Source organism: Panicum virgatum, chromosome 3K (assembly GCF_016808335.1).
Source record: "Panicum virgatum strain AP13 chromosome 3K, P.virgatum_v5, whole genome shotgun sequence".
Classification (NCBI taxonomy): Eukaryota; Viridiplantae; Streptophyta; class Magnoliopsida; order Poales; family Poaceae; genus Panicum; species Panicum virgatum.
In genome coordinates, this window is record NC_053138.1 from 24,973,913 (window position 1) to 24,996,710 (window position 22,798).

The following is a 22,798-nucleotide window of genomic DNA, read 5'->3' on the forward strand; positions in this document are numbered from 1 at the left end:
TCTTGTCGAGCTTATTTTGGTTACATTACCAGTTTATCTCTTGGTTGTTGCGTTACTGCTTTGCACCTGACGTACAATGTTGTCATGGCTTCCAGGTTCATGAATCATGATGCGATGCAGGCTGTCAAAACGACCCTTTGAAGAAAAGGCAAGCTCAGCTTGAGTTTATGTGGAGCTCAAGCCTGAGCTCCTGGGCCAGCTCGAGCTTGGCTCGTGCCAGCCGTAACATCCATCGCACCGTTAACTAGAGTCCACCCGTTTCGGCTATCCATCAATCCCTTTTCTCGCCCTTCTCTCTCTCCCTCGCCATGGCTTCCGCTTCCGGGGCCGCACCGACAGGCCCGACTCTAGGCCTAGGCGGGAGGCCAAAGGATGTCGGACCAGTTGGTCACGACAGTCCGGCGGCACCCCGCAGGTTGTGGATTCGATCTCTGGTCGGGACGAATTTCCGCCTGCGGATAAAAAAAACCCCTCGCCTGCCTCATGTCCAAAGCACTGTGGAGCCCGGCCTAACTCACAAAGCGACGGGCCCCGTGTACAGGTGGGGCAGGGGTTCGGGGGTTTTCTTGACCTGCTGTGAGAAGGTCATTCTACCTCTCAAACAATGTCGTGAGGGCGGTCTTACCCTCCGCAGGTCAAAGTTTTTTTTAGGGCTAGGCGGGAGGGGCGACGCCTAGGGCCCACGGCTGAGGGGGGTCCAGAATCAAATATGTATGGAAACACTAGTACACATACACATCAGAAGAGGCCCAACAGGCTGGAGGGGGCTCGATCGCTCGGCTTCGGCAGTCGAAACATCACGGCGTCCATCCGGCTTCGCAAGTTTGCATCGCAGACTTCGCTGCCTTTTCTGGCTGCCGCCTCCCGGCCGCCCGCCTGATCGCCTGCTACTGACCTACCTCTGCACTAGTGACTCGTCCCCTCTACGGCAGCAAGCCAGTAACGTTTTGCAATCAGCAAAGCAAATCAGAGAGTAACTATTAACTTCTACTAGTGATCTACTACTTCGTGACTACGTTGGATAGTGGACACTTAGATTTCTAGGTTTAAACTTCTAATTTGTCTATTTGAGGTAACTATACTAGCTTTTTTGCTATTCTTTTAGTTTGTACTATCATAATGTTCTTCAAAAATTAAATATATATCATTAGTACTACTATCTTTTTATCACGTTACAAGTAAAAAAATATTTAGCCTAGGGGCCCATAGTATCCTGTTTGCTCTAGGGCCCTCGAAATCATAGAGAAATCATAGAGCCGGCCCTGCGCACCCACCACCTCCTTCGTGCCGGCGCCGGCGCGGGGGCAGGGTAGGATAAAGGCAGCGCCTTTACCCATCAGGACGCTTCCTCGCTGAGAGCTTCTCAGGGCAGCCAGCGAATCCGCCATGTTTTGTGGACCATTCCCGGCTTAGTACAGGGTTTACAAAACCGACCGGTCTGATCAAACCGCCGCCCTCCGGTAGCGATTTACTGGACCGATTTGACTGGAAACCGGTGGAAACCGGTTAAATTCAAATCCAAATTCAAAAGCACATGTGTAACCGGTTCCGACCGGTGGTAACCGGTCCGGTCTGGTCGGTTACCGGTGTTTTAACCAAAAATCTGACAGTTTAAAAGTGGTTTCCCGGTTTGACCGATTTACCGGCCGGTTTGACCGGTTTACCGGTCGCCATATGCGGTGGGGCTTAATGGGCCGGCCCATTTTTTTTTTTTCTTTTTTGATTTAACTTCATATGCCCGCAAACTATACTAAATGGACGAATCTTTGAGAAAATTTAACATCATTAGATTCGTCGCACCTTGAAGTATTTTTAGGAAGTTTTTGAGAATTTTTTATTTTTTTAATTTAAATTTGAATTTTGAATTTGGGCCGGTTTGGTACCGACCCAAACCGAAACTGGGCCGGACCGGTTTGACCGATTTGAGCTTCTCCAGAGAAGATGAGACGCTAAAAATGAAAGTGTTCGCAACGCATACCGAAAAAGGGTACGGCACCTATGACCGGTTCCCACCGATTGTTAACTCTGGCTCAGTATCGCCTGATTTATCCACTCCCATCGGTTCTTCTTTTCTTCCTCCTCTCCTGTTGGTTTGACTCGATGCTTGTGTTAGATGTTTTGTTGCCGGCCTCCTCGCATTTGGGGGTGTTCGGTTCCATGCGCTTCAGTGTATTCTACAGAGAAAAGCAACAAAACAGAGAAAATACGTGTAGAAAGAATGGAATATGTTCGGCTCCTTGTGATTTATGTTGCCAAGTTGAGAATCCATTTGCGAATAGCCCTAGAAAAACTCTGTGATTGCATATGTTTGTGTTGCCCTAATATTGATTCCAGAGCCTGTCCCCATACTAGTTGAGACTGATCGTAGTTATTCAATTATTTTTAGGGTTAAAAGATTAAAAGAAAAGAGTGCGATCCCTGAAAACCTGCCCTATCCTTCTAGTAGCTTTTCTTGTTTTATAGTTGTTCTCTTTTCCTAGTCTCTCCTTCACTAGATTTATTTTGTTGCTCTAGGGTTAATTATTTCTATGCTTAATTAAATTATGAAAAAGCAAAATAAAAGTTAGTTAATTAGTGTTTTTGTTAGCTAGATTTAATTCCAGTATTTTTAGTTTTTGTCCCTCGCACGGTTTTGTTTGAAGCCACAACTCATGTCGAGGAGCCCGCCGCTCACTCCCGAGGGGAGAGAAACCGCCCAAATGGCGTGCGTCGCCGCGCTCCTCGCTTCCCCGGCGCTCCTCCCCTTCCCCTCCACCGCCTCATCCACGGCCACGTCCTCCTGCTCCCGCCCCGCCGTCGTCGCCCGCGCGCCGCGCCAGCAGCCGCGAGGGCGACGCGCGCTCCGGCGCTTCGATGAGGTGCGTTGCGTGTCGGCGCCAGTTTCGCTTGCCTGCCGCGTGCGGGCATGGGGTGGGCTTCTGTGGAAGGTGCGGCGCTGACTGAAATTCGGCTGTTGTCGGGCTGGGGTGCCCCGTGCTCGCAGGTGGAAGGGGTGTCGAAGAAGCGGCGCGGCATCGGAGGAGGAGCCAGCGGCGCTGCGGGGTCGCAGGCATCGTCGCCGCGCAGGGACAGGGGGCTCGCCGTCGACTTCAAGGAGTCGCAGGTCCGAGGCGCATCGAATTGTTTTTGTTTTGTTGTACAGGTTGCACAGGGCCTGCAAGAGTAGTGAGTAATGAGTACAGTGGTAGTTTGAAATAGAATGGTATAAAATTTATCCCAACCTCTGGCCTCTGCATCTGGAGATAAATGCAGCGGTGGATGCTAATTAGTTGCGTCCATGCACATTTATTTGATGTTGGGTTCTGCTCCACTTTGTTGCTGCTTCCATATCGACACGCTTACTGGTGTATTGGCTCGGTGCTCTGGTTACCATTTGGTACGCTACACTGTTTTCTACATAGATTGTATGATGGGGTCTTGGGTTCCAGTCTGTTCAAAATATTATTTGAATTTCTCCATTCTGGATTTGAGTCAATCTGCACTTTGCTTTTGGAAGTTCGCTACCTCAGCTCTTAATTCAGTCTGAATCGTTCATGATGGTGTCTCCATACTATTGTATATCTATTTCTTGTGTGTATGACCTGTGATCACTAATCAGCACACTTCCTAGTTCCTACCCATGTAGATTTATTTTCTCTTTCTTTCTTTCTTCTTTTGAGGGACATTATTCCATGACTATAGCTGTTTCAGTGATGCCCCAAATCCTACTAGCCCTCTCTTGTGCTAACTGTGCTACTGTATCAGGTTGCTGAGTTTGAAGATCTTGAAGAGGACAAATTCCTTAATGTTGTTGTCAAGGTAAGCTTCAAGAACATGTACCTAGTTATTCATGATGCTTCTTTTGCTTACTTTCCGTATTATAGTAAGCTATATTTTATCAAGATAAACTAGCAAGGTGGCCTCCATCTATCTAGTTCAACTTTGGCTCCTCGAGCCAATCTCACCAAGGACGCTTTCACAATAAAGAATCAAGCAAATATATTGAAGACCATGAGGCGAATAGGGATGATGATTCACTAAAAAAGCCTCAAATATGTGATAATCGATATCCACATGTCTAGTTCGACTTTGGCTCCTTGAGCCGTTCTCACCAAGGACGTTTTGTAATTAAGAATCAAGCAAACAGACTGAAGATCGACATGCGAGGCAAAGGGAGATGATGATGATCCAAAACAAATTTTACAGCGTTGCATGGTTGGCTTGATTGACACATGCATATGTAATTGTCCTCATTTTTTCTTTCAAAACTAATATACTGCCGAGTAGAGTTTGTTGTCATTTATGTCATATTGGTGAGATCGATTGCACACTCCAAGAAACATGATTTTGGATTGATGTCCCAATTAAACCTAGTGCATGAACTTAGATAGTCTTAATCTCTCTCCCTTCCCTTCTACTTTTTATAATTTGCACCCTCTATAAATTTGTTGTAGTTTTGATCTAGTCAATTCGGCTAATGGAATTAGTTAAAGGTGGGAGGTTTGCCTCTCTACTATTTCCTTATAAAAAGAAAAAAATGAAGCCCTAGTTTTCTATTTTTATTAGTACGACTTGGTTGTTGTTGTTTCTCTTTTTTTATGGAAAGAACAGATGAGAAATTAGTAAAGAGATATATTGATCTTATTACTCTTATATTCTTTTAATTTTCTATATTTAATATATGCATACTATTTTTTACAATAATTTAATATCTTTGATCGTATTCAGCATGGATTCTTTGAATTAATCTTAAATTCTTTTCTTTTTCTATATTTAATATATGCATACTCTTTTTTACAATAAGTAAATATCTTTGATCATATTTGGCATGGACCCTTTGTATTAATCTTACATTCTTTTCTTTTCTATATTTAATATATGCATACTCTTTTTTACAATAACTAAATACCTTTGATTGTATTTGGCATGGACTCTTTGATTAATCTAAGCCATTAGATCTTCATAAAATCCAACGGTCCAAATTCTTCTCTTTTTTAGATTAATGTGGGAATTTCTAGCATCTCTCGGCGAACGTGGTGGCTTCTTCTAACACTCAAATATTTATATAATAGATTTATGTGTGTGCTAACTAGTGCTTATCATATTCGTATTACGGCCGCCTTTTCAGTATATTATGTCAAGCGTAGTGCTCTATATGCTAAAAAATCTTGTTCTGCTGAATAAGACTTTGCTTTGTTTGTTAGGTCTATTGCACTCATATTGCACGCCAATTATAAGTTGGATTAGGTGCAACCATTGGTACCAGTCTGTTTTCTTCACTCAAAAAAAGGGTACCAGTCTGATGTTCAGACACACTGTTTGCTTTTCTCATGCTATCGTGCATTATTAGGTTGCTGGTGACACATTGCTTGGTTTATATGAGAAAGAGAGATTAGGTCTCTCACAATATGCGGACGAGTCTGAAGAAGAGACATATTGGGAAACCTTGGATGCTGATTTGCGCTACTGGACCAGATCACTGCGCCCAGTGCAGGTATATATAAGGTGTGCATAGTGGAATCAATTAGCCGGCATTTCTACTCACTACCATATTTTGCATTAAAAATAGCTAATGTTCATTTATGTCATTCAATTTGCACTTTGCAGTGGTATCCTGGTCACATTGCAAAAACGGAGAAGGAATTGAAGGAACAGTTAAGGCTCATGGATGTTGTCATAGAGATCCGTGATGCTAGGATTCCCTTGTCCACCAGCCACCCTAAGGTTATACTTTAGGTGATTGCTTGTATTTGTGTGTACAAAACACCAACTCGAGATGGTACTAAGTCATGTTGTGTATGATCAGATGGACTCCTGGCTAGGCAACCGGAGAAGGATCATAGTCTTGAATCGTGAGGACATGATCTCAACTGAGGACAGGAATGCATGGGCTACTTACTTTGCTAATCAGGGCACCGAAGTTGTCTTCGCCAATGGGCAGCTGGGCATGGTAAGATAGCCTCGCTGAGTTTTGGCAGCTGAGTCAGCCAGGCCTTTTCTGGTTGATTCCGACACATATGCCATTCACTTCCCACCATTTTCTTTGCTAATGTTCAGGGTACAATGAAATTAGGTAGGATGGCAAAATCAGTAGCATCTGGTGTGAACACAAAGCGAAAGGAAAAGGGACTACTTCCTCGTCCGGTAATCTGATTGATATTTTGTTGGTTTTATTGTTTTCATTGACTTAGAATTTCTGCTAAATCAAATAATCTCCTGATTATTCAAAATAATGATCAACCATGACATGTTTAATTTGCTGCTTCCTTGAAAGGTTCGAGCTGGAATAGTTGGATATCCAAATGTTGGCAAATCTTCCTTGATTAATCGCTTGCTGAAACGAAGAATGTGCCCAGCAGCACCTAGACCAGGTGTCACAAGAGAGCTTAAGTAAGCTATGCAGTTGCATGTGTATAATTTTACATTGTGTACCCATACAAATAATCATGCATTTGCATTATTCGGCTTCTAACATTTATGACACTGAACAGGTGGGTTCATTTCGGAACAGACCTAGAGTTGCTAGATTCACCTGGAATTTTGCCTATGCGAATTAGTGACCAGACAGCTGCAATTAAGCTTGCTATATGTGATGATATCGGAGAAAGGTCATATGATTTCCCTGATGTGGCCGCAATTCTTGTACAAATGTTGATAAGACACCCTGCAGTAGGTCTGTTTTCTTATAACCATATTATATTTGAGCTGATAGTAATACACCATGTGCTTTTTACATGCTTTTATGTGTGAGTGTATTCAATCGTCGCTGATGGGCTTATATTGAACAGGTTCAGAAGCGCTTTGAAGGCGATATAGGATTGATGTAGACAACGACTGTGGTAAAATGTATGCTTTGAGTGATCCCCTCTAGTTCTTTTCAATATGGACCTAGAATTTAAAGTTGATGTTCTAATGGCTCGCTCAACAAATCGCAGGTTTGTCACAAAGCTCTCTATTCACTTGTTCAATGGAGACACGAACCAAGCAGCTTTCCGCATATTGTCAGATTATAGGAAAGGCAAATTTGGTTGGGTGGCGCTCGAGAGACCTCCAGCATAGCAATGGAGATATCAGATAATTTTAGATGCTAGAGATGTGCTTGTTCATAGTACAACACAATGTAGTGTTCTCTGTCGCTTTGTGGCACAATTGTAGGACAGTTTTTCCTGCCCTTGTATACAATGAATTAAAGACTAGACATCTAAAGAAGCAACATATCAGAAATGCTGCTGCTGTTACTTGGCAGTCCAGAGCAATCGAGCTGTGTATAATCACTTGATTGAGCTCACTGTTACGGAAGTTTGAGAAGCGAAAGAAGGTTGCAGCGATGCCTTTTTAGTTGCTTGTGTGTACTTCTGAATGATCTGTTAAATGGGGGCACCGAGGTTAGGTTTCGGGCTCTGAGAATAGATGTCCTCTACAGTATATGGAGATGCCGGGCATCGAAACCATTTAAGCCAAGTGGCCATGAAAATTTAGGACATCTAGATCCTTTTACCCCCTTTTTTCAAAACTTGCACTTTCCATTTCTTGTACAGGTAGACACGACATAATTTTCACAACATTTTTTCCTATAACGATACCATCTTTGCTACCACCAGTTTTGCAGCTCCAATGACAGATTGCTAGTTTCTCACCAGTCACCAGAGTCTCTGACGGGGAGCCTGCTGAAACTTTTTTTTTTTTTTGCATCCCTGCTGGCGCTTTCAAGAACGACTGCATAAATTTCATGTTTATGTTTCAAGTTAGCTTCAACGTTCATTGTATTTTTAGGTCGTCAAGCCTGTCGATTAGATCCAAAGCTTTGGTCCTGTCAATCTCGAAGTCAATAACTGGAAGCATGGAAGACCTCCTAACTGGGAGCAAGTCTTTCCTGTTGCCACTGGCTGGAGAGTGGCTATTGCTCTTACTCAGCCTACTCTGTTTGCTGTGACTTGACTTTGTGTCAAACTCTTGACTTTTACTTATTCCAGGGACAAATTTCCTGTACTTAACATCCCTTAGCATATCCTGGTCCTCTTGTGTCAGAATCGGTGATGAACTGTTCGTTTTGCCCGCCAACAGTGTGATTGCGGCACCCCTTTTTGTTGGTGAGCTCATGGGAGATTTGATGGGAGACCTTACACCTCCATGGCCATTTCTTGATTTACTGATAAGATGATGAAGCCACACAACAAGATCAAGTATAAGCGCATCAGCCTTCTCCTTCTCAGCATGATACAACGTCTCGATTCGGGTCATGTCCATATGCCCTGATTGCTTACAGTTTAACTCAGATCTGCATCAGGAAAGAGGTAGTCAGAGACAAATCATACTTTCAATAATTTCTATTTACATCACTGAGGAAACCTCAGTTTATCGATTTCTAATTAGAATGACTACAGATGCTAACCCTGTATTTGCCCACTCTCCAACCCAACCGAAGCCATGGTGTGCCCTGGTATGAACAAGTAACCACATTCGAAGTATGATATGAGCAATTCCAGTTGTAAATAGTCGGATATAAACATATAGTTGATTAGGAAAGATTAAATTACTTAGTTGTGTTACTAGCAAAAGGGACAAGCCATCGCAAAGTTTTCTCCATTTCAGCTTTGATCTGAGGAGCTGTAAGCTGCATTCATTAGTAGAATCATGTTCAGGCACATAGCATGGCATAGTGACTCATACTGTGTGATCATAGTAATAGCAATTAGCCAATTTGAGACTCCAGCCTGGCGTACCTCTTCCTTGAGTTCAAAAGATTGTAGCTTAGAACGAAGAGCAGATTTGACAGTAGGTGGCAAACCATGATATAAGGTATCCCTTGCGTTTGGAGGCATTGCACATGATCGAGAAACCTATCAATTGACCAAGCCTTGTTCAGATATTGTAACGAAAATAAAGTTGAAGCAATCGTCCCATGAAGATGAGCTTTCATGGCAGGCTCTTATGCCAATTTATAATAAACTACAATTGATTACAGTCCTTGTAAAATAGCCCTCATTTTCTGATAGTCTTGAAAAATGAAATGGGAATTGACTAAAAACTTATTGCACGAATATGGTTGATGTAGGAAGGTTGACCAAATTATCTTCTACTCACGAAATAGTTCAGAAAGAATCTAGAAGAGTATGCTTACTTACAAGATTATCAATCTGATTGATGATATTTGCATAATGCAAAGCAAGGCCTGCTGGTCCCAATCTATTGTAGTGTTTGACAGGTTCTTGTCGCTCTTCATTGTCTACAGTCAGATAGATGCAAGAAATTCTAGATCATTGTCACAACTCACAAAGGTGGTACACCATATGAATCATGCAGTTCTTTGAGAAGAATCAATTTTGATTTCAGTAACATACCAAGACAAACTGAAAGAATAATTAAGGTTGCAGACATGCGCATTGGCGCACAGCGAGGTGGTTGCGCTTACCGGATGTGGCGCTCCCAACCAGGGCAGAAGAATGCATACAAAAGAAAAAAAAAAGGCACCTTGCTGCTGCCTGGGCAGGCAGCCTCTTCGGGACATTTTCTAGACCAAGCTGTGGTTTAGATTCTTCTTAAATCAATGCCCGGGTGGGGGGGGGGGGGGGTCTTTCCTCTGGGGTCTAGTTTTTTTTTAGGATAGTTAAGGTTGTCCTAGCATGCATGCAACAAAGACATCTTTTACCCAAGAATGGTGGATAAAAAATCCTTGCATGAATCACCACAAAAGCTGGCAATGTAAGTTAGATAATAAATGCACTGTGCAGTTCATATGGTTGAAACATTACAATTGGAGAAAACCTTGAAAGTTCTATGCATATGATAATGGCATGGGTGCACAATTTCGCCATCCCAAATTGTGACTTTAAATCAACATTTTGCTAACAGGACTAAATAATATATGTGCACTTGGTGCACTGCCTCACTGTGAGTCTAAGAGTGTTTTGAGATCATTATTCCATGAACAATAAGAAAATATTAACTACCCAAAAGATTAGAAAATATCTAAAAACCCTAAGTATCTAGGTCAAAGAGTCATCCATTTATGATTTTTTAATCGGCCAATTGAAAAAAAAAACGTGCAGACATAGTAGACTTAACCAAATACATCAGAATTCAATCTCAGTACTCATAATAAATATACCCCCAGACAAAGCAAATATGTCCATTCAAAGAACCAAAATAAAGAAACAATAGCTGTCAAAATTAGTTCAAACTGTGCTACAAAAATAAGTAGGATTCTAAAGATTATACCAGCACGGCCGAAGGTCTTATGTATCTCCAAATGTAAGAACTGGACAATGTCTACGAGCTTTTCCATCACCTGGGAAGGAAAAAAGTATTCAAACCTTGGAATAAGATAGTAGAAAAGGATGCTAGCAGTATCCACAGTGCCCTAAAATTTTTAGTGGTAATCAATATCCTAAAAATGCCTTCCCTTGCCAGCATTTGATAATATGATAGATTTTTAACAAAGGCACCTCATACCAACCTCATCCAAATTTTTGGACCAAAGTGACCTCTTTTTCAAACTTTTAACATGCTTACTCTGACCCTTCACTTCCTGCTTCAGTATATCCAGACTGTCTCCTGCAAATCAGACACAAGTTATTTTCTAATTCGTTAAAAGTTAAAACCATGCCTGGGAATCATATTATCCATTCTTATTGACTGGTTAATCAAATGAGATTCGTCCTGTCCAACAAATCCTTGAGATGCATCATGAGTTTTATTTGTTACCTACTCATACTCAAGGTAGGGTACACAATTTGTTCATACTGCAGGCTATATTCAATACAGCATTACAGGTCACAGATGAAACTGACCTCTTGAACTCAAGCCAGACTGTTCTTTCTGTTTATGACGGTAATCCTGTTCAAATCTATCCAAAGCATGAAATTCATGATATAATTCCTGAGGGCAAAAAAAGTAGAAACAGCAGAGAAGTCAGTAATATAACAGGCAAACACCAAAAAGAAAACACGCACAACTTCATCAATGATGCTAGGGATTCCTCTATTAAAAAATACAATTATACTACCTATAGCCCATATGGAGCAAATATAGGACTCGACAACAGCATTTCATTATGATGAAAGTTTCAAGATGAATATAAAAGCTTCATCCGGCAGAACTAGATAAATCTTCGTCTATTGATGATCAAAACTGCGAGTAGAGCATACAGTTCATAGATACTGCAACTGCAAGTAAATGCCATGCTGGCTAAAAGGTTTCAAGGAACCAAACAAATTCAGTCAGATGTAACCAAAATGAAGTATTGACAACTATAACATCCAAAGAGAATGCAACATTTTATTGACTGTCTAGCAAAAATAGTGTCTTGAACTGTTTATTGGTTCGAGCAGCAATAAAGAAGCAGCCAAAATTACATTGTATGTAATGCAAATAAGTCGTTGACTACAACAAGAACGTCGTTTTAGTTCCAAGCAAGTACAGATCAGCTAGCAAGTAAGTCACTGAAGCTAAATAAATCCAGGCATCCTTACAGCTGTAAATTGAGCGCAGGTGACCAATTTCTGCATTACTGATTCTGCATCTTCTTTCAGGTGATTTTGTGGTGTTCGTTCTGATGCCAACCTAAAGGAATTCAAACAGAAATACAAGTTAGTAGCCTAAAATAAACACATTCACAGATGCAGGTGCTGGGGGAAAAACGGTAGTACTGTACCTTTCAAAGTAGCGGCCCAAGTTGTGCCACTGAGGATCCTTGCAACGGTTTCCAAAGCGAACAACCTCTTTTGTGAATACTTCTAATTCTTCCCTGTAGGAATTAACACATTAAGGAATAAAGACTTGAATTAAAGATATAAGAGAAACAAGCAGTGCAATTTTTTTTTAATATCTCTGACAGGGTAGTGCATGACAAGCATGAAGAAATTAGATTAGATGATATGAAGTGCAGACAAGAACAAACCTTTTGTCAGCAGCTGCCATCTTGAGTAATTCATCAATATCTTTGGATATAAGGTGTTGAACACCTTCTGAATGAAACACTACTTCTTTGAGATGCTTTATGCTAGGCTCCGACAGAGAACGCATCAGATTGGAGCCTCTAACTATAGTATTTGCCACCTCAAAAGCCAACATAGATATTGTGTTTCCCTTCGCTGCATTACTTGACACAAAACCACTACTAGAATTTAAACTTGTCATGCTACTGCCAAGTGTGTCTAGAACCTCCACCGCTTTCTCAAGCCCAACAGTGCTTGCTCTACCTAAAATTGAGCTCACTTCAGAAACCTGTTTCAGTAAAGAAAAAAGAACGAATATGAATGAGAGAGACACCTATCTAACAATTTCCACCATAAATACAGCTTTCAATCTAGACTTTGAGTTATAGAATCATCGGATCATAAAAAAGGATAATTGCAGTTCATGAAGTTGCCGAGATACAATATGATGAACCATTTAATTATAAGTTGGTTTACAGAACATTAATGATTCAATTTCTTTTGCCAGGATGCCAATAAGGACAAAATAAGCATATCATTTTATAAAACATACAGAATGGCATGATCTGCTACAAGAAATTTTCCCATTCAAATGATAGAGAAGAATATAGATACTGAACAGATAGTGAGAGATGTCCCCAATGTATAACAGTATCATGATTAGAATTATTTGGTTGCTATGTACCATAGGGACGGTGCACATATATCACTCAAATCAAACAAATGACTAAGAATCAGTTGGAATAAATACAAAATTGACTGTCACTTAGCAAAACATGGTGTTGTTGCAGTCTAATTTAGCATAGATCAAACAAGAAGCGCAAGAATTCCTCAAACCTTGGCAGCGCCAGCTTTTGCCTTGCCCAAACCAGCCCTCTGCGACAACGACCTGGTCAGCTGCGGCGAGGTCCTGGACCCCGCGTCGCCGCCGGCGTTAGCCCCGCCATTAAAAGCAAGCCCAGGTACGACGCTCTCCAGGAAGGAGAAAGACTGTCGCTGCTCTTCCAGCCGCTTCGCCGCCGCAGTATCCTTGCCGGACACCGGCGGCTTCTCCACCTCCACCGCCGCCCCTGGCTCATGATCGGCAACCTGGTTCCGACCAAGCGTTGTGTCGCTCGGCGACTTGTCTACGGCCGAGACCTTCGAGCAGAGGCCTCCCATCCCCTTTCCCTTCCTTCCCGAAACGAATACCCTGATCCCCCCCCCCCCCCACCTTTTCCTAATCCGATTTCTTGCCGCCGACGCAGGCAGGGACGGAGTCCATCCAATCCAAGAATGCTCGGGCTTTACTGGCAAGGAAAGAAGGAATCGATCCAAGTCCGGATGGATCTGCGCACCCGCTTTAGTACATGGGAGTTGAGGAGAGGAGGGCGACGACTGCGAGAGAAAAATTCGAGGTGGCGTGCTCCAGTGGAAGCAGACTAGAGATGTGTTCGGCGGCGGCGACCCCGGTCAGGGGACGAGGGGATTTTCCTCTTTTTTTTCTCTCTCTTTTTTATGCTGATGGCGGGAGGTGGTGGGAGGAGGCTGCGACACCCCGTGCCGGGGAGGTGCCGGAGGCCGGTGAAATGAATTCGGGCTGAGGAGGCGAGGTTGGGGAAGAACAAGTGCAAGCCGAGTGTGAGTCACTAAATGCTACAGTAGCCCAGAAAAATGGTTTTTACCATTAAAGGTTCATTTATTTTAGGCAGATATTCGCTGAATGCATTGGTTTCGCATCTAACCAGTAAAATTTCTAAAAGGAATATAAGAAATATCACCAACCATATTTTTTAGGAAAAATCTAAAGGCAATCATTGAAAATCTTCGAAAGTTTGTTTGTAGCCGTATGCAAGTAGCAAACCCAGCAGTATACACTCTGTTCCGCTCACTGTGGCTTGGTTGTGGTTGGTGCTGATTTGATATGAGAAAAAAATGTTGTTGGCTGGATAGTGGCTGGTAGCTAGTGCTGATTTGGTGTGGCGAAAAAAACACAGCTGTTGGCTCCCTCCATAAAGAATTTTAGTTGGTCCTAAGATAAATTATTCTAAATTTAATCCAATTTATAGAAATAAATAATAATATTTTGAATGCCAAATGAGAATAATTAGATAAATTACAAAATTATATTTTTGTAACTTACTTGTTTGATATTTTTATAATTTACTTATTTGATGTGTTAATATTCTTCTCTAACTTTGATCAAACTTAGACTATTTTTTTAACTTAAAACAAAAGAAAACATCTCACATTTTACGACTGAGGAAGGAGATGCGGAACGCTACCCGAGATTCCTTCAATGTTGTCAGCTACGAAGTTGTCGCTATTTGCTTTGTTGTGTAATGGTTTGTATGATTGTATCTATGTGTGCAAGCATGCGCAAGGATTTCCAAATATATTTGTTATAACCGGAAATGGCTATGATTGATGGTACATCCAACCTTGATATTATTAAAAAATGTAAAATAAAAGGTGATTAAGATTATTGGTTCATTGCGAAATTACAAATTTCTTGACCGAACTTTGTTTTGTTAGACGATTCAGCACCTAGCTAGGAAATCCAACATTCAATCAGATTGATGTTCTATTGTGCGGATGTGCATATCAATAGTCTGGAAGGAAAATCAAGAGCATAAAACAAGGAAGAATAGTTCTTTTACAGGGCATCTATACAAGATCTTAAATTTTAGAAGGATTGCAAGAAATACCACCTGATTCTATTTTCATACCAAAATATTCATGAATCCTCTAGCCGTTTGTTGGTAATTAGGATTCCAACACGGGTGGATCACTACTAAGATTCCTTCAACTTTCAACGTCCTTTGCAATGTCCACCGAAAAAATCACAAAAAAAAAATCTGAGTTGTGTGTGCGCGTTGTAAGTGTCTGAATTGTGCTGTGTAATCTCAAAGAAAAACTGCAATGTCCACAAAGTTGTCACCATTACTTAGTTGTAATTAGTAGCAGGCACGAAACTTATCACCATTACTTAGTTGTAATTAGTAGCAGGCACGAAACCTTTACCTTTCCATATGGTCGAAGGTGATTGTGCGCCAGTATGAAGATGCTCGATTCTACTATCAAATAAGGAGTTATAATGCATTTGTTGGCGCCCAAATACAAAAGTAACCCTAGATCCTTCTCCATACATGAACAAAATCCACAAGTATGACGCAAGTGTCCTCGATTGCCTTGCCCACCATTGGCCTAGCATTAGAAATGACTCCTAGCTTCCACTGCTTATCTCGGTGCCTTGCTATTCCTATAGAGGTCCTGGCGTCCTGCATCTCTACTCACAACACCCTTTATTCGATCAATTGTGGTTGTCATTGTATCGAGCGCGTAAAATCGAAATGGGTTAGTGTGGTGGCATCGAATGGTGATAGGACCAGCAACGGAAAATTGTCGGAAATGAAGAAGACGTCTCTCACTCATGGTGCGTGTGTGCGTGGGGGTGGGGGTGAGGTGGGGTGGGTTCAGGTTACATTTAGGCCATACAAGTGGCAAGCATTTTTACATTGAGAATATATTATGCGCAAACCAATTTTTTCGTGAAAATCGTACAAACTTCAATTTGGGTCACCAGATCGACATCCAAAGGGGTGCACAGAGAGAGTGGGAGGGGGATTTGTAAAAGTGTGATTAGAGGCGGACGGTTATATTTGTAAATTATTTAATCCCTCATGTTTCTTGATGTTGATCCGATGACTAAAATTAAAGTTTGCACTGTTTGCACGAAATGATTGGTTTTTACCTGATATGTTTTTTTAACATTTGTCATACAAGTGCGTGTTTCCTAACGTGGGAGATTTGCATATCACAGCATTCTATATTTGTATGCAGTGATCACTGTTTTATCATAGTTAGTTCAAAAAAATCACTGTTTTATCATTAGGTTAGCATGACACGAGGCGTCTAGTCATACGCGAACTTGTTTATAGTATCGCCTTGCGCATGTGAGTTCACACGGTGGCTTCCTCCGACTCCGAGAACCGCAATCTCCACGTGACTGTTTGAACGTGCCAGACTGCCAGTCACAGGCACGCGGCACGGCACGGTGAATGCGAGGAGGTGCATGCACATCGGACATGGATTGCTTTTTTTTTTTGAAGTAAACATGGATGACTCATGACTGCTGCAGCCTGCAGGTAGCGCAGAGCAACAATCGCTTTGCTGCCTCGGATCTCGACGCCGGCAGCAGTCCCCGGCCCGGCTGGCTAGCAGGCTCGGCTAGGGGCCAGCCAGTAGGCTACTTTTTGTGTCCGTAGAAAGCAGGCAGCAACGTCGTGGGAAGAATATTCACCTTTCGAGGTGAAAAGAGGTCGCTGAAAAACAAGCCCGGTGACCTTTCGCGCCGACATGGTCAGTGACGCTACGCTACGCGCGCCCGTCTCTCACCGGTCTTTTCTTTCCTTTCACTTTTTGTACTGTTCTTTGCGAGGAAAGATTTTTTTTTACTTCCATTGACGAGAGCTCTGCGTGCCTGATTTCTACCGGTCGCCACTGAGACATGTGGATAAACAAGCCACACGGTCGGTTTTCTCGTGCGCTCGGCCTCCAAAAACACCCGGAAAACGTTGGGATTATAGGACGGTTCATTCGGTTCCCGGAAGGATCACTCCGCCGTCGACGTCGATGAAGTGAGTGAGACAGCGACGGCACAAGGCGAGAGACGTGAGAGCGCCGCCGTGTGTGGTCGAAGAACACGAGGGGCAAGGCGAGGCGAGCGAGACGGGGACCCGGCGGCGTCGCGGTCCCGGTACGGAGCGGCGGCGGGAGCCGGGAGGGGAGACCAGGTCGACGGTTTTGCTGCGGCTGCTCTCCCTCCCCGACCCGCTGCCCGCCGCGTCGCCGTCGGTCGGGCGGTCGTTCTCGTCCTCGGTACCGGACAAGTACCCTCGGGCCTAGGTGCCCTTGCCTTTTCACTCTACTTGTTCGGTTGTTTGCGTTTGCCAAGCCATATATTTTTATAGAGAAATGTTTGAATTCCAGGCAAAATTCAGAGGAACAGGCGGCCGGCGTCTCAAAGAAATTCCACAGGCTGGGCCTCACCCTCATCAAAGTTGTGCAGGGAATCGAGTCATGCCTGCAACGAGGTCATTCTCCTCGGTGCGTGAGACAAGCAAGCTAGCTGTCCAGTCCGTCTTGGGGTAACCCTCCTTGCACGGTACGCAGCGCCCCCGCGTGCCCTGCGGACTGCGGCGAGCCGGCGACGGCGCTGGTTCGACATGGCTCCGATGTGTTCACCAGGTTCCCGCACAAGGCACCACAAACCAGAGCACCAGACGCCACGGACCACCAATGTTGGGAGTTCAACTGCCAGATCCCCAACACTTGGAAAAGAGTTAATCGTTCAAAAAAAAACACTTGCAAAAGAGTTCTCTGCGGCGGCCAGGGGACGCTTCCATTGACCAGCGCCTTTTTCAACCACGGGCTTTCTTCGGTCAATCCTCGAGGGCGGCACAAATGCAGCCTTTCCGAAAGGTTGAGGAGGCCGTGTTTAGATAGAATGCAAAAAAAATTTCGACAGAATCTTACTAATTTAAAGTACTAAATGAAGTTTATTTACAAAATTTTTTACACAGACGGGTTGTAAATCACGAGACAAATCTAATGATGCTAATTAATTCATAATTAATCCATAATTATCAGATGGTTACTGTAACATCACTATTGCAAATCATAGATTAAGTAGGCTCATTAGAATCATCTCGCGATTTACAGCCCATCTATGCATAAAGTTTTATTAATAGACTTCATTTAGTACTCCATGCATGTGTCAAAACATTCGATATGACATTTTTTTGCGTTTACGGGTAAAGATCTAAACAGGGCCTAAACGCGCAGCATCATCAACAGGAACCTTCAAGGTGATACACATGGTAAAGGACAGGTCCAAGCAGGCAAGCAGCACATGCACATGTTCTGGTAATCTCGTTGCAGTTCTGTTCAGCAGAATGCTTCAAGCAACCAAACGTAAGGTAAGACTGACGCTGATGCTAGTGCTGCAAAACGTGGAACTTGCGCTAAGATCATAATTTACAGGACGGGAGCCGCCGCCAGGCTATCATACATCAATGGCTAGCATCGAGCAGCCTAAGGTACTTAAAGGCATAGGTGGTTTGCGTTGCGAGGTCAATGAGTGAGGACGGCAAGTTTGTCTCTGCATCGGAGTCCTAGGTGGAGATGTATGAAGACATGGCTCTTCTGAAATCCATGTTCATAGGGGAGCCCGCGAAAGGGTTGCCTTCAGGGACCCACAGGCGGCCTCTGTTAGGAAGCATGACCTGCGGGTTCATGCGACCCTTGTCGGCACTCAATTGCTCAGATGGAGCTTCTTCCTTCTTTTTCTTTACGAATTCAAAGAACTCTGCAACTTGCCGCGCATATCTACACAGACAAAGATAGATGATAAATGAGAAAGCGGCATTTTTACAGGTAGGTCACGGTGTACGTAGGAAAAAAATGATTTTGTTGGAATTCAATTCAGGAAACAGTGATTGGAACAGAACTATAAGCGACATCTGGAGTAAAAGATTCACTGTAATCTCATGAATAAAAACTGGGGCTAGTAACAACACAGATTGTGTAGGGAAGGTCTGCAAACTTACTGTCGTTTAGCTTCTATGTCTTTGTTGAAATCAATGTCAGGTTCACAGTCCAAGACAAGGGCAGGGACCTGCGTAGAAAAAAAGATCGATTCAACTGGAGTGATTGAAGATGATGCAGGAGTGACCAGAATCTAAGTTGCAACCAGCTGGATGCCACCAGGACCAGTGTCATCCTAGTGGGCATAATATTTAGTATAATAAAATTATTAAAATCTAATTCTGAATTGTAATTCAGTTTTTATAGTTGCATTTTGATTCCAACATTGGATAGGCTCTGTGCTCAGAAGAAACTGCAACGATAGACAGACAGTTCGTAAGAAATGATGAAGTATACACTAGGTAGCATGAGGAAATGACATAAAGTGCATTGATCCACAGCAATATGCATTTGCTGTCCACCCTATCAATATTTATTATGAAATCAAACTTATAACTAGCCAATAAAACCCCTGAAAACTCATAAAAGCCCAGCGATCATGTTGATTTAACCATTTTCATTCAAGAACCTTAACATTAACAATCCAAGAAATACCAGTTACCATCAGCATCAGGCATCTCTGAGGTCTGATGTATTTCCTGGAACCAAGAATTAAAAAGGCTGGGAGTAAGTACCTTTTGGATACTAGAGTGCATGTGATTTCCTTCTAAGTAAAATACTCGATCCTGTATTTCTGGAGGCAAGGAGCCTTCCATATGCATGGGCAGTTGACTGACTGATAATATACCTGAACCTGAACCTTTTGAAGGAAGCAACCAGCTCTCATGCTTCTCATGCAAACCTTGCAAGTAGTCAAGTGTAACACCACCTTCCTCTGATCTTCTCCGATGCATCATTCTTTTGTGGCAAGTATCTGGACTAGCTCTTAGATAGATAAATCCGTCTGGAATGAGACCTGGGAGCGATGACACAACAGGATCAAACCAGGAATCATAGATGCTGATCTCCATCTCATTCATCCAATTAGCTTCGTGAACAGCACGGACAAATACCTGGGACACATTAACAGAACAATAAATTAGATAAAGATAATTAATAATTGTATCAGAGGCAACTGAAGTGCATGATCAGTTAATGAACTAACATTTGCAATAAAGATTGACCTACCATCCGATCACTGAATACACTTCTTTCCATCAGTCTGAGAGGTTTTATTCCAGATTGAGATTCCCTTTCTTGCATGACCCTTGTGACAAACACATAGTTTTGAAAAGTGTATGCATACCTATGTGGTTCAGCATAGAAGGCATCCAATATATTGAAGTGATCAGGTCCAACATCCTGCCACTTATCAATAGGCTCAGGAACTATCTCTACAAGATCACGCAGTTCAATAGTCTCATTAGCTATTCTTTGGAGGAAAGTGGTCTTCCCAACGCTAATATTCCCTTCCACACAAAAGGTAAGCCTCTTCTTCTGAGTGGGTTTAGATGAATCTGTATCCTTCAGCTCCTCATCGACACTCTCTTTGATATATGAAGTTATACTCTCGGCATGGTTCTTATGTACAATGCCAACAGAACTCTGTAAGAACTCAACCATCTGCTCACTAGACTTGCCAAAGAACTGCATGAGCATGCAAATTGTTAGTAAAGCATAAGACCAACATTAAATTGAGAGAACAGTGTTTAAATGTTGAAAGTGTAAATTTTGCACCACAACATAAACAACAATGAAATATCAAACTAAGCGATAGGAAGCTGAAGTATTGTCCTATGGTTTGAAAATTTAAGGTACCATGTAAGAACTGAGGTGGTGTTTGGTTCGGTCAAAGGAGTGAACAGTAATGCAATCGGTTGCCAGCGCTACCTGATACAGTGTAATCAATACCGCCATTTGTTTGGTTACAAGGTGGAGAGAACAGCGCGCGTCGTGATCGGATTTCGCTAGGAGGTGGGCGGTATCAACATTGCACACGCCTGTATCACATCCCCCGTTACCCATTCCGCCCTAACCCAACCAAACAACATGGAACATGATCTGATAGCAGCGTGAATGATTACGGGGCAAAAACGTCGAACCAAACACCACCTGAAAGGCCTTGGCAAGAATCACAAACTAATATCATGAGATGTATCAAGAATGGCAGATAGAACAAAACACCATAATGATTGTTTATTTCCATGCACAATGGACATGGTTCAGTTACAATTTGAGTGAGTAAATTTGAAATACTCCAAAATGGACTTTGTTTTCCTTAAGAAAGTTCAAACATAAGGGGGTTGAGGGCATAGAAGCCGGGAACGTGGAACGTGGCCACGTTCCTCGTTCCATGTTCCTCATTCCGGAACGGGAACGGGAACATTCCTGGAACAATTTAGTGTAAAAATCCTTCATAAGCGTTGTTCCTCGTTCCGGGAATGTTCCGGTTCCGGAAACAGTTCCGGGAACATGGCTACTAGGGTTGAGGGTACCATTGTCTTGCTTCAGTTCGCAACAACCCAATAAATCCAAAACTGTAGAACATAACATTTTTTCAATTATCGTGCCACATTCATTTCACGTGTTTTTGAGTTCCACGTATCCTTGATTACTTAAGAAAACCAGAGCCCCTCTGTAATTGCGCAAACATCTACTTGAATATTTCCCACTATTAGTTTCTAGTAAGTAGTGAAAGGATACCTTGTGATTTCAATATTACAGCCATTACATCAACAGCCAGCATACTGTCTCTGTATGTGTGCACAACATGAGATCCAACTTTTTGGCTTGTACAATGAAGCACTGATACCATAAACAATGTACTACATCGTATTATGTAGTATACAATAAGTGTTACTAACCAAAACAAGAAGCCCAACGGTACACACGTGTACGAATTTTTGAAATGTGGCCATTTAGGGTGGTTGTTAAGTAATGAATTAATATGTCGATGATCGAAATGCTGTTGCGGGTGTAGGCTTTCATTGACGCAAACCAGCAAAAGGCGAAACACAAGCACGCGCACCTTATCCCTGTAGAGCTGCTTGAGCTGCGCGACGCCCTCGAAGCCATTGTCCACGAGCTTCCTGAGGTTGCGCGGCCCGACCCCGGGAATCGCCAGCAGCTCGACGCTCGTCCCCACCGCGGCGGCCGCGGCCCCGCCCCTGATCCTCCTCTCAGCCGCGGCGCGGCCCCCGCCTCCCCTCCGCGCCTCCTCCCCATCGCCGCCCCGCCTGGCGGCCTCGGCGGAGCACAGCAGCCCCCTCCGCGCCCCGCCGCCCCAACCAAAGCGCAGCCGCGGCGGGGGGCGCGGGCCCGGGCGGCGCGCGGCGGCGAGGCGGGGCGCCGGGGAGCCGCCGAGCCGGAGCGCCGCGGGCATGGCGGCGGCGGCGTCAATGACGGTGAGGGAGAGCCTGAGCATGTACAGCGGCGGCGGCGGTCATCAAGGGGGCAGCCGGCTAGGGTTTGGGTTGTGGGGGAGAGGAGAGGAGGGTTTTGGTATGGTTTGGCGTTATCCCTCGTGAGCTGTGTCGTGGGGTAGCGGGAGGGGAGGAAGGGCCGACGAGAGACTGGTGGTCTACGGGGAGCCGGGCGCGGGGTGGCTGGCGAGTGGGCCCGTTCGCGGACCACAGGGCACGGGCAATCGAATTGTTTGCACGGGAACGGTGGGGCTTGTCGCCGTTTTGCCGCCCGGGTTCCCGGGGCGTGCCGCTGGATAGGCGAACGGGCCTGTTTGGTCATCGCCCCACTGAGCTCAATGGCTGGTTACATGGGCCGGCATCAGCAGTCTTCCAAGTCCAATGAGGAGGGAACGGAAAGTTGCTTGGTACTCCCTCTATTCAAAAATAAAATGTAAATCTCGTTTTCTTGGAAGTCAAATAATTTCAATCTTGATCAAATTTATATAAAAATACTAATATTTGTATCTCTAAATAGATATAATATAGAAATATATTACATGATTAATCTAAAAATATTTATGTTATAACACAAATATTAATACTATTTTATATAAATTTGATCAAACTTCAAATTGTTTGACTCCTCGGGAAACGAGATTCACATTCTTTTTTGGGACCAAGGAAGTAGTTGTTATTAACTTGTAACGCCGCGATGAACCTGGGCTAAATCTGAGTGACGTGGACATTGGTGGTAGGATTGGTGAATCTCCTGTGTAAATTGCCTGGTAAAATATTTTTGTTAATTACACAGTACAAATGAGACACTCATAACGCGCGCGCACTCGCCCGATAAACACGCAAGAACAAATTGTATCCCTACAAATATCTTCGAAGACTAAACCAGCGAATCCTCAATATTGACGAAGTCATCATAAGCGTCTCAGTGTCAACGGGAACATCGAATAACGCCGT

The 22,798-nt window shown here is 43.4% G+C and overlaps 3 protein-coding genes across 5 annotated transcripts; 1 reads left to right on the top strand and 2 right to left on the bottom strand.

The window, feature by feature from the left end:
* The first annotated feature begins 2,637 nt into the window (after positions 1 to 2,637).
* Positions 2,638 to 7,618, top strand: LOC120698592 (DAR GTPase 3, chloroplastic-like). 3 transcript variants are annotated; one of them, XM_039982283.1, is made up of 11 exons: positions 2,638 to 2,858; positions 2,984 to 3,142; positions 3,745 to 3,798; positions 5,330 to 5,473; positions 5,587 to 5,703; positions 5,786 to 5,929; positions 6,037 to 6,123; positions 6,254 to 6,369; positions 6,471 to 6,652; positions 6,774 to 6,825; positions 6,915 to 7,235. In XM_039982283.1, exons 1-10 carry the CDS (start codon positions 2,652 to 2,654, stop codon positions 6,782 to 6,784), a joined length of 1,221 nt encoding a protein of 406 aa, XP_039838217.1. In that variant the 5' UTR covers positions 2,638 to 2,651; the 3' UTR covers positions 6,785 to 6,825; positions 6,915 to 7,235. The 3 variants fall into 3 exon arrangements, with proteins under 3 accessions (XP_039838217.1, XP_039838216.1, XP_039838218.1); XM_039982282.1 differs by having other exon boundaries at positions 2,639 to 2,858; positions 6,768 to 6,825; XM_039982284.1 differs by having other exon boundaries at positions 2,640 to 2,858; positions 2,984 to 3,103; positions 6,768 to 6,825; positions 6,915 to 7,618.
* On the bottom strand, positions 7,036 to 13,532 carry LOC120698591 (protein PSK SIMULATOR 1-like). Its single transcript, XM_039982281.1, has 12 exons — positions 12,753 to 13,532; positions 11,879 to 12,204; positions 11,633 to 11,725; positions 11,451 to 11,541; positions 10,770 to 10,857; positions 10,436 to 10,533; positions 10,198 to 10,267; positions 9,105 to 9,205; positions 8,703 to 8,819; positions 8,517 to 8,593; positions 8,372 to 8,416; positions 7,036 to 8,257 (listed from the first exon to the last, which is right to left on the bottom strand). The coding sequence occupies exons 1-12, from the start codon at positions 13,074 to 13,076 to the stop codon at positions 7,738 to 7,740; spliced, it is 1,950 nt and encodes a 649-aa protein (XP_039838215.1). The 5' UTR covers positions 13,077 to 13,532; the 3' UTR covers positions 7,036 to 7,737.
* A 4,277-nt stretch (positions 13,533 to 17,809) lies between these two features.
* LOC120698593 lies at positions 17,810 to 21,940 on the bottom strand. The gene is made up of 5 exons (XM_039982285.1): positions 21,451 to 21,940; positions 19,611 to 20,069; positions 19,118 to 19,495; positions 18,506 to 18,573; positions 17,810 to 18,284 (listed from the first exon to the last, which is right to left on the bottom strand). The coding sequence occupies exons 1-5, from the start codon at positions 21,844 to 21,846 to the stop codon at positions 18,071 to 18,073; spliced, it is 1,515 nt and encodes a 504-aa protein (XP_039838219.1). The 5' UTR covers positions 21,847 to 21,940; the 3' UTR covers positions 17,810 to 18,070.
* Between the last annotated feature and the right edge of the window lie 858 nt (positions 21,941 to 22,798).

Coding starts and splice junctions, on each gene's coding strand:
- LOC120698591 (XM_039982281.1), bottom strand. CDS start 13,076: ATGGGAGGCCTCTGCTCGAAGGTCTCGGCCGTAGACAAGTCGCCGAGC. Junction 10,268..10,435: donor GGTCCAAAAATTTGGATGAG/GTTGGTATGAGG, acceptor TTTCCTTCCCAG/GTGATGGAAAAGCTCGTAGA. Junction 8,258..8,371: donor GGAGAGTGGGCAAATACAGG/GTTAGCATCTGT, acceptor TTCCTGATGCAG/ATCTGAGTTAAACTGTAAGC.
- LOC120698592 (XM_039982282.1), top strand. CDS start 2,652: ATGTCGAGGAGCCCGCCGCTCACTCCCGAGGGGAGAGAAACCGCCCAA. Junction 2,859..2,983: donor CGCTCCGGCGCTTCGATGAG/GTGCGTTGCGTG, acceptor CCGTGCTCGCAG/GTGGAAGGGGTGTCGAAGAA. Junction 5,930..6,036: donor CCAATGGGCAGCTGGGCATG/GTAAGATAGCCT, acceptor GCTAATGTTCAG/GGTACAATGAAATTAGGTAG.
- LOC120698593 (XM_039982285.1), bottom strand. CDS start 21,846: ATGCTCAGGCTCTCCCTCACCGTCATTGACGCCGCCGCCGCCATGCCC. Junction 19,496..19,610: donor GTGTATTCAGTGATCGGATG/GTAGGTCAATCT, acceptor AATGTGTCCCAG/GTATTTGTCCGTGCTGTTCA. Junction 18,285..18,505: donor GACATAGAAGCTAAACGACA/GTAAGTTTGCAG, acceptor TTGTCTGTGTAG/ATATGCGCGGCAAGTTGCAG.